This window comes from Balaenoptera musculus, chromosome 18, assembly GCF_009873245.2.
Source record: "Balaenoptera musculus isolate JJ_BM4_2016_0621 chromosome 18, mBalMus1.pri.v3, whole genome shotgun sequence".
Classification (NCBI taxonomy): Eukaryota; Metazoa; Chordata; class Mammalia; order Artiodactyla; family Balaenopteridae; genus Balaenoptera; species Balaenoptera musculus.
In genome coordinates this window covers 13,450,415-13,461,721 of record NC_045802.1, presented here as the reverse complement: position 1 = coordinate 13,461,721, position 11,307 = coordinate 13,450,415, and the positions used below count along the sequence as shown (strand labels likewise).

The 11,307-nt window shown below is 35.7% G+C and overlaps 1 protein-coding gene across 4 annotated transcripts in view; it reads left to right on the top strand.

The window, feature by feature from the left end:
- Positions 1-6,795: 6,795 nt before the first annotated feature.
- POSTN (periostin) overlaps positions 6,796-11,307 on the top strand; it is a 35,585-nt gene continuing 31,073 nt past the window's right edge. For 2 of the 4 annotated variants that reach the window (XM_036831453.1, XM_036831454.1), the window contains exons 1-2: positions 6,799-7,048; positions 8,352-8,450. In XM_036831453.1, coding sequence (XP_036687348.1) covers positions 6,930-7,048; positions 8,352-8,450 — 218 coding nt within the window. In that variant the 5' untranslated portion in view covers positions 6,799-6,929. Of the gene's footprint in view, positions 7,049-8,351; positions 8,451-11,307 lie in introns of all 4 variants that reach the window. The other 2 variants (XM_036831451.1, XM_036831455.1) reach the window with 2 other exon arrangements.

Sequence of the window (11,307 nt, the reverse complement as noted above, 5' to 3'; positions counted from 1 at the left end):
AATGGTGAAAAACTGAAACCATTTCCACTAAGATCAGGAACAAGACAAGGTTGCCCACTCTCACCACTATTGTTCAACATACTTTTGGAAGTTTTAGCCACAGCAATCAGAGAAGATAGAGAAATAAAAGGAATCCAGATTGGAAAAGAAGAAGTAAAGCTGTCACTGTTTGCAAATGACATGATACTATACATAGAGAATCCTAAAGATGCTACCAGAAAACTACTAGAGCTAATCAATGAATTTGGTATAGTAGCTGGAAACAAAATTAATGCACAGAAATCTCTTGCATTCCTATACACTACTGATGAAAAATCTGAAAGAGAAATTAAGAAAACACTCTCATTTATCATTGCAACAAAAAGAATAAAATATCTAGGAATAAACCTACCTAAGGAGACAAAAGACCTGTATGCAGAAAATTATAAGACACTGATAAAAGAAATTAAAGATGATACAAATAGATGGAGAGATAGACCATGTTCTTGGATTGGAAGAATCAACTCTGTGAAAATGACTCTACTACCCAAAGCAATCTACAGATTCAATGCAATCCCTATCAAACTACCACTGGCATTTTTCACTGAACTAGAACAAAGAATTTCACAATTTGTATGGAAACACAAAAGACCCCGAATAGCCAAAACAATCTTGAGAAAGAAAAACGGAGCTGGAGGAATCAGGCTCCCTGACTTCAGACTATACTACAAAGCTACAGTTACAGTATGGTACTGGCACAAAAACAGAAATATAGGTATGGTCACCTTATCTTTGATCAAGGAGGCAAGAATATACAGTGGAGAAAAGACAGCCTCTTCAATAAGTGGTGCTGGGAAAACTGGACAGCTACATGTAAAAGAATGAAATTAGAACACTCCCTAACACCATATACAAAAAGAAACTCAAATGGATAAAGACCTAAGTGTAAGGCCAGACACCATCAAACTCTTAGAAGAAAACATAGGCAGAACACTCTATAACATAAATCACAGCAAGATCCTTTTTGACCCACCTCCTAGAGAAATGGAAATAAAAACAAAAATAAACAAATGGGACCTAATGAAACTTTAAATCTTTCGCACAGCAAAGCAAACCATAAACAAGACGAAAAGACAACCGTCAGAATGGGAGAAAATATTTGCCAATGAAGCAACTGACAAAGGATTAATCTCCAAAACATAAAAGCAGCTCATGCAGCTCAATATCAAAAAAACAAACAACCCAATCCAAAAATGGGCAGAAGACCTAAATAGACATTTCTCAAAAGAAGATATACAGATCACCAACAAACACATTAAAGGATGCTCAACATCACTAATCATTAGACAAATGCAAATCAAAACTACAATGAGGTATCACCTCACAGCAGTCAGAATGGCCATCATCAAAAAATCTACAGACAATAAATCCTGGAGAGGGTGTGGAGAAAAGGGAACCCTCTTGCACTGTTGGTGGGAATGTAAATTGACGCAGCCACTATGGAGAACAGTATGGAGGTTCCTTAAAAAACTACAAATAGAACTACCATATGACCCAGCAATCCCACTACTGGGCATATACCCTGAGAAACCATAATTCAAAAAGAATCATGTACCACAATGTTCATTGCAGCTCTATTTACAATAGCCAGGACATGGAAGCAACCTAAGTGTCCATCAACAGATGAATGGATAAAGAAGATGTGGCATATATATATAATGGAATATTACTCAGCCATAAAAAGGAACGAAACTGAGTTATTTGTAGTGAGGTGGATGGACCTAGTGACTGTCATACAGAGTGAAGTAAGTCAGAAAGAGAAAAACAAATACCGTATGCTAACCCATATATATGGAATCTAAAAAAAAAAAATGGTTAGAAGAACCTAGGGGCAAGACGGGAATAAAGATGCAGACCTATTAGAGAATGGACTTGAGGATACGGGGAGGGGGAAGGGTAAGCTGGGACAAAGTGAGAGAGTGGCATGGACATATATACACTACCAAACGTAAAATAGATAGCTAGTGGGAAGCAGCCGCATAGCACAGGGAGATCAGCTCAGTGCTTTGTGACCACAGAGAGGGGTGGGATGGGGAGGGTGGGAGGGAGGGAGATGCAAGAGGGAAGAGATTTTGGGACATATGTATATGTATAAGTGATTCACTTTGTTATAAAGCAGAAACTAACACACCATTGTAAAGCAATTATACTCTAATAAAGATGTTAAAAAATAAAATAAAATAAAGATGGCTTCACTCAAAAAAAAAAAGAGACCATTATTAATCTTCAGTTGTCTGGCATTTTGAAATGCATGTAGATTATTTAAATTTTTTCATATCAATTTCATATTAATTATTATTTTAATCAAAACATAATAGACTGTATCTATGCTTCTTGAAACATATACTGTACTTTCTCCACTAGATGTCTCCAGAGAAATACAAGTAAATACTGTTAATAAAAAATGCTGCTAATACACACCCAGCTCAACTAAGGACAAATAGTTACATTGTTTAGTTAGTATGAGAGTGAAATCTGTCACTTGATAGGCTTTTAAAGAAAATGAGAGTCTAAATGTATAAAGGAAAGATGGCACACTACCCACGTTTATCACAGAAAGCCCGCTTGCTTCTAAATTAATTAACATTAAAGAGACATCATTTAATGTTTACTTTGGTGTCCAGTTAGTCATCTCTTTCTTTGACTATGATTTCATTATCTTATCTATGCTTGGCCAGAGCATCCCTGAAGATCTAAGGGCATACAGGAGGAAATCCATTGGGAATACACTGGGGGGATGGCTGGGGAGGTGACACTTCTTATAGGCTTTACAATGTGTCATCCACAAATATCTGAGCCTATATATTGCCTTTCTGACCTCTTTTAAGTTGAGCATTGATGTTCAATTTTATTTTGGCTTTTATGATTGTTTTAATTAGGGAAAAAAACCACAAAATTTAATTTTTGGCTTAATTTGAATTCCTTTTACTGTTGACTGAGTTCAGCATAATCTAACTATTTTAACAAAAGGTTTTCTCTCCCTTGAAGGAAGCGAAGATCTCTGGGTCTTTGCCAGGACTTCAGTTTACAAGGCTGCAAACCCAGGTACCAAGGAAGGCTACGCACTTCACTGGCCAAGGTGCTTGGACACTGAGAAGTGTGCCCCCAAGAAAGTGTGGCAGTAACTTCAAAGCCTTATCGTCTTTTAGAAGTAAATTCTATTACCTGTAGTTTCCAAATGGGCCAATAAGAAAAGTAGTACTTAAGAAATGCCAAGATCCCACAGACCACACATTTAAAAAACAGGGGATTTTAAATTATCTGGGGGAAATAACCACTCTGGATCATTCAAAACCAAGGAAATTCTGTTTTAAAAATCCAATAGTTTGGTATGTAATCATTCCGCAATGTATTCGTGTATCCAATCATCACGTTGTATACCTTAAAGATATACATTTTCGATTTGTCAAGTATGCCTCAATAAAGCTGGGGAAAAAAGTATGGTTCCTAGAAAAAAAAAAAAATCCACTCTTGGCTTGAGTATCCAGGTTTGTTGAATCCATAGGCCATGTCTAATCCCAGAGATTGTTAGGTAAGTTTAATGTTGGTTACATGCTGGTGATAGTAAGCATGATACTTTAATCACATCACAGTCTCCAGAGTCTCCAGAGGCTACGAGGCTGCTACAAAGATCCACTGGATAATTTGCAAAGTGCCAGTAAATTAGCATCCTGATAGCTAGAAACAAATGTCACTGTCTTTTGAACGCATTATTTTTCCTTGGTTGTGTAATAAGCCATTTCTTTTTCATTAATGACTTACAGTTCTGGGTCAGACTTTGCAACCCTGAAAGTCAGACTTAATTGCCAAGGTTTCAAACTTCCTCCAAACTGTTAAGAAAATTACATAGCCAACCCAGGGTCAGGATCCTTTCATGAAGCAGAAGAATAAGGGTCCTGTGTGGAGTGAAAGAGAGAGATTAACCCTTGATGAGTGCTCAGAAAGGAGATAATTGTGTCCCTCTCAAGATGCTTAAACTTTTCTCTACAGCTTAGACAGTATTCCCATTCTCTGGAACTATTTCCTTCCCTCACCCTGCCCCAAATTGTTGGCTATGGACCAGGGTTCCATATTAGCTTCCCTGAAGTCAGGATCCTGGCTAAAGTAGTTGCTTGGACTTTCCCCCACTATGTAATATCTTATAATATCACCCTTCTGGGCTGGGCTCAGCATTTTAAGTTGCAGTGCCTTTTTTTTTTTTTTTTTTTTTTTAATATATTTACTCTAAAATTTTCCTTCTCTTGGAATGTTCTCCAACCTCTGAATTTACATGAAATTTATATGTACAATCTGGCCTTCATTTTCAAGATCCTCTTTGATGGCATTACTCACCCTGAATATAAATATTTGTTGAGGGCTAGCATTTGCTGACTTCCAAATATGATGCTCGAGATGGATACATTTAAGCCTCAATTATTTGAAACTCTGAAAAGAAAGATTTAAGAATACTCTTTTTATAGTATGAGCATATACAATGCTTTTTACGAAAAGTAAACCTCTACCTCCTGTCAGGAAGGAGAAGTCATCTTTTGAAATATGAATGCATTTCCATTTTCACGACTTTCCTCATGCAATTATTTGTCCATTTGTACCAAAGAAGGAGTCAGGGTGAATGGAAGCCATTGATTCCGGCGGATAAAACTGTGGTCACAGGAACACAGGTCACAGGTCAAAATTGTTCTTTAAAATAATCGATATATTTTCAATTTATAGGCGCTGTTAAGAAAGTAGGTAACATGACATGATATTAATTCTGCCTTCACCCCTATCTTCAAAGTTAAGTCCATCTGTTATCATTCTGGACCATATTTAAATAACTTTTTCACTCTTGATAAATATTTTCCAAGTCTATATCTCTCTCTATACCTCATTCCTTCCTCTCCAATCAAACCCCATTGGATCTGAGCAGATTTCAGCTTCATTACAGAAACGCTTACTAACAGTTACAGCTGTCTAAAATGAAACGGGTTGCATTAATCTTAGAGAGCATCTCAGTAAAGAGTGGATGACTATTTACAGTGATGATGTTGCAGGGATTTCTGTATTTTGAGTTTGATTTGTTTCCTGTAATTCCAAAATTCTATTGTTTTATCTTAGAAGATAAGCAATCTACTTTATAATGTCTCAACAGCCTAGAATTGAAGACTTTTATATAACTGTTATCAATAATGTTCTAATAGCTAATATACTGATATCAGATAGAACTTATTTTCAAAAAACCTCTCCATTCTACTCAATAAGCAATTACTGACCACCTACTATTTGCGCAACATAAGAGTAATAGAAACCTATTGTATAAAGCAAAACAGTGACATACGAGCAAAGTTAGAGTAATTCCATTCAGAGAAATATAAGTGATAGATTAATTCTCTTCTTCCTGCAAGGGACCAGGGAAAGAATACAATTTACCCCTTACCATCTTTTCTCCAGCTCTCCTTTTGAATTGCTCTTTCATTTTCTATACCTTAATGTCAAGATTTTCAAATTGAAAAGAAGCCTCTAAACATATTTTGGAATTTATTATTTCATTGTATGCTTTCTTACTAAACTAGCAGCAAATTGCAGAATTATTTTAGTGCCCCAAGACAAAATCCTATAGCAAGCTTAATATAACTCTCCTGATACTTGGAATCCTCTCTGGCCTAATCCAGCCTTCCCTAAAAGACCTTCCAATTGGGCAACATGGAGTTTCAGTCTAAAATTTCTCTATATTGCCAGTGGGGAAACAACTCTGATGGGCCACTACAGCGGGAGCACTTTGCAACAAGACATATTTGAATTACACTTTCACTTTAGGATAGTGTGTAACTTATTTATCCAGGGAAACTCATTGTAGTTATTTAGCTAATTGTTGATATATCATGTGTGGAGTGGTGAGAGTGGATATCCCCTTGGCTAGGAATTGCACTGTGTAACATTAAGAGACTTTGGTTACTCTTGATAAAACAGAAGAAGAAGGATTCTGGCAATGCCCCTGTTTCTTAATACATATTGCATTATTCTATTGCAGTTAGATTGGTAATACTTGTTTCCAACAGGGGATGCTTTTGTCCGGTGGTTACCAAGAGATGTGCTGTCAAGAAATGGTCAACATCATGCCCTGTACATGAAAAAACAAAATGACACATGTTTTTCTTTCCTGCTTTGCTTCAAAAGTTAGGGAAACTTACCAGAACCAGATTTATGTTAACTCTATCTATTCCTTGATATCTGAAGAGAAGTGAAATGGGAGGGATCCCCCCAGTTTACACATTGCAAGGAAAATGTTATCCCTCCTACATGTTTCATCAGCAACTTAAAATTCTTGTCCTATACTCTGTGAGAGTTTATGGCCATTCAACATTTGTTTTTAATCAACAGCCATTACTGCCTTGTGATTATCCAACTTACATCTACCTTTGTTATCTGGTGAAAAATAATCTTTCAGTTCTGATGTGAACTGAATATGACAGGATGTGATAAGATCAAGTCATACTGTCACTGAGCACAGGGACATGCACTCTGAAAGGGACGTGTTACAGAATGATCCTTAAAATCTAAACAAAATCATTTCCCATAAAAACCCTCTAAATTAAAAAAGAATAAAACGGAAATATGAACATGAAATGAGTCAGGTAGTAAAAATAAAGAGAAAGATAAATAATACAAAACTAAAATAAATATCCTTTTGATAATGAGAAGAAAAAGAGGCTCAGTGTGCTCAGGAAACATAGCTGAAAAAGCAGATTCTAGCTGGCGACTTGAAGTTGCTGATGCCTTCTGGAGAGAGTTCAGATTCCCAGGTTGATACAGAGCTCCCTCCCAGAACTCTGCCATGTATATAAACTCTGAGCTCTCCAAAGCCCACTGCCAGTTCTCTTCGTGGACTAACTGCAACGGAGAGACTAGAGATGATTCCTCTCTTACCCATATTTTCTCTGTTCTTGTTCGTTGTGGTTAACCCTGCAAATGCCAATGGTCATTATGACAAGATCTTGGCTCACAGCCGTATCAGGGGCCGGGATCAGGGGTAAGTCAGTGGTTTGATTTTATAAACCTTCTTTTCCCTTAGCTTGTTGTATGTACAATTCTACATATAGTTCCTTATTTATACCTCAGGTTTTGTTTTTTTTTTTTTCTACTTATTACAATGTAACAAGAAAAAAGGAAAAAATGAGTATTCTGTGGTTGATGTATGTGTCTTAAACTTTAAGGATTACTGTCCAAAAAACTTGTGTATAATTGCTTTTTATGAAACATTGTAAGATTTTAATGTAATTAACAACATTTAACAGGGCATTTCTTTATGATTCAGTTTATTTGTGTTTTTATTTGATTCCAAATTTCTGGAATGAGGTTTTCAAGATGAAAGAATCTATTGTTGGAGACTATCATTATGTAGACAGCTTTGAAATATCTCACATTATGTTAGGGAAAATTTCATTTATTATGAAAATTAAACAATAGGTAATGTAACCAGTTTCCTGAATTTTTTGAAGCATTTAAGAATGCTTTTAAATTTTGCATTCTGTACAATTTGCAAAAACTTTATTTCTTAGAATAAACTCAACTACAACTTAGCATTTTTAAAGTTATCAGACATAATTTAGTAACTTAACCAACCATTTATTATTAATTTTTGAAATGGATCTTGGCACTACATCCAATGTCTCAGAGAGATGTTCATAATGCTCCAAAGTTCCCTTGCCTTACAGAGCAAATAAGACTTCCTTCTTTTTAAGGGAGAAAAACACTTAAAATTCTGGCAGAGGATGTCTTAATCTAATTACTTCCAGGCAAAGCAATAAATTTTCCTTTGTGCAGCCATATTATTTAAGTTAATCTTAGCATTCATTTACTTCTGTGATTGCTTACCTAGAAAATTACAGAGTACAGTGTCCTTGGACTTAGTAAAACTTGTCTATTTTGCTGTCTGATCTGTCATTGTTCCAGAGCCCTAAGCCACCCCAAACCCTAAATAAGCACATGTTTGGTTTAAAAGGGTCAGTGAATTACCTACTATTAAAAGTAGTAAGACACATTGTTTAATTCTATTAGGTTAACTTTTGAAACAATGGCATTTTACTCTCAGAGATGTATAATTTCCCCTCTCTCTCTGTTTCTCATAGACTTTAGTTTTTCCAATGATTCAGCAGGATTGGATCAGAAGGAGATTTGTGCTGACTAGAATCACATCTTTTTTTAGAATTGTATCTTTGATAATCGAATCCACATATTAACTTTTTTCTTTTTTCTTTTTTTACTACCTGACATGTAGATATGAAAAACTAGTTGTCATTAGGACATTAACTTTCTTTCCTTCCATCTTCCAGCCCAAATGTCTGCGCCCTTCAACAGATTTTGGGCACCAAAAAGAAATACTTCAGCACTTGTAGGAACTGGTATCAAGGTGCCATCTGTGGAAAGAAAACGTAAGTGTCATTTTTTCCTTAATGTGCCAGTTCCAAAGACAACACCACAATGCCCATGCCTTTCCTTGGACATACACACGATCTTCTCGAAAATACTCTCCAAAATTGTGAGCTTAAAAAAAATGGATCACATATGAATAAAGAAATTTTCCCTGAATTTCCTCCTCTACTAGTGGAACTCATGTTATTCCTGAATCTATGGCAATGGCCATGTGATCTGGTATAGAATCACTGACAGTTTGACTATGTCATTTCTACTCCTGGTTTGGCCTCTTTTATCTTAGGCAAGTCAATTAACCTCTTTGCCTCAGTTTCCTCATTTTATTTAAAAAAATGCCAGAAGAACAAATTGATCTGAAATACCAGGGTTTTCACGTAAAAATTAATGTTTGCCTACAGTCATTTAGAAATTATATAAAGTACACCAGTTTACCCCTGAGTTTTCATCAAAGCTTAAAGTTGGAAAGGACTTAAGTTTCATATCTTCATTTAATCCAGTCATTCCATCCCAAACTGCCAGATCCCCAGGGGTCCCCAAAGGTGATAATGGAAACCCACCACTATATTACTATTTCAATAGCCAAAAAGATGATTACTTTTCAACTTAGTTATATATTTCACTGAGTCACCTAGAGTTGGAAAACATTTTTATTACTTGATAGCTTATTGGTTTAATCAATTAATAAATATTGGTAGAAGAAATATAATCCTAGACATATAAAGGTTGATAAGTACTCATGTGGTGCAGATTCTTCATTTTAAGATGAAGGAGCTGAATTATAGATAAAAAAAATTAAAGATGTCATCCTCAGTCAATGAAACAGTAGAAATGGCTCCTGCCTGCCTCTTATTACTTTGGACCGCAACCTCAGTGAAGCACGACTTGAGAACCAGAATATCTGAAGCACATCATCATTAAATTTCAGTTACTCTAAATAGGTGGAAGGATTGGGGGATTGTTAAAAAACATATTCTTAACTTAATAATACTGGTTATAAATACTAACTGTGGAATCACATAACATTTTGGAGTCTTGTTTCTTTGCCTGTGAAATGCAGATTTAATACTTGGAGAGTTTCTGAAGGTAAAATGAACGAACTAATGTGAAATTACTAAGTAACTCTAACTCATAACATTAATTGTACTTAAATTTAAACTATTTTAAGCAAATTGGGTATATGCTGGTGTGAAAAGGAGGCGTGTGCAGATCCCTATTTAAAATGCATAGGGTTCTCTTTATTTTACTAAGAATCATGTATTCAAGGCATATAACCTTATCTGGACTGTGCCTCCCCATGGTAACCAAGACTAGGACCCCACAGGACATTGCTGCCCGTTCCCACATGTTGGCTTAACAGAGTTTTAACCGATGTTACTTTTTGACCTGGACGTTATTCTTATTAGTTTGCATAAATCTGCTAGACTTGTGCATCATTCACACAACTACAGTGTAAGTCAGTAGTTACAAGGATCCTGGCCATGAGTTAGGTCAGGCCCCAGTTGGGAACTCCAAAGCTCTGGATATTTCTCGCTTTCTTCTTTGTGTTCTTGGTTACCATGAGGCCTATTTGGAAGGCACACTAACTACATAAGAAAGGACCTGCTCCTTGAAATATTTAAGGAAAATCTTTATTACACACTTCCTGGAAGTTAAGGAAGTCCGATACAATCTTACTTTAACCATCTAAATATGTTAGCGATGCCAATGCTTGTACAAAGCTTATGCCAAGATTCTTTCTTGCTTTCCATTAAAAAAGAAAAAAAAATTCCTGCTTTGAAGTCTGGCTTTTCACCAGAAATATAACAGTGTCTCCTTTGTTTAATTATATTAGCTTATTTCCCTTAACTTCATTTTCACAAACACATTAACATCTGTGCTCTGGAATAAATGTAAATGCTAGTTGCTAGTTTCAAACAACCAAAGGAATCAGTAACATTGACAGGAAGAATGCCTGATTTGCCATCTGTTGCAGCTGCTAAAATTTCCAAAGTCATCTTTAGGACTTTATGTATCAGTTGACAGAAATGTTTATCTTCTGTTTGAATAGCTGCTTTGGGGATCTGGGGGAAGTAACTGGGTCTAATGAAAAACAGGAAGTTTCCTAGGTTTAAGATATTCCCGTCATGGACATATATACACTACCAAATGTAAAATAGATAGCTAGTGGGAAGCAGCCGCATAGCACAGGGAGATCAGCTCGGTGCTTTGTGACCACCTAGAGGGGTGGGATAGGGAGGGTGGGAGGGAGGGAGATGCAAGAGGGAAGAGATATGGGAACATATGTATATGTATAACTGATTCACTTTGTTATAAAGCAGAAACTAACACACCATTGTAAAGCAATTATACTCCAATAAAGATGTTTAAAAAAAAAAAAAAGATATTCCCCACAATATATATTGGCTCAATAATATAGTATTTTGTAGACCTCCTTCAAAAAAATGTCAGTGACATTGTCAGTTGGCATTTCCATGAGATTTTAGATACTATTCAGAAAATGAAGATAAATTTCCCACTTACAGAGATATGCACAGTCATGATTTTTTTTTACTCTTATTTGTCCTACTGACAATATGGGAACTTTGAGTTTTGTGTAGCATAAATTTCCTGGAAAAACTACTTTTTTGTTGTCGTTGCTTTCAAAGCATTAACTCAGACAACTGTATTGTTCAAGTATCATCTGAAATTGCAACTGCCTGTTTTGGAATTCTATACCGTATAGTGCATTAACATTAGCATGTGTTATAGAAATTTTTGCAACTTTAGCAATTTCTTCTTCTATTTACTATTTTACATAAAGTATTATTAGTCCCGAACTAAAAATTATGTATCTCATTCTTATTGTTTATGATATAT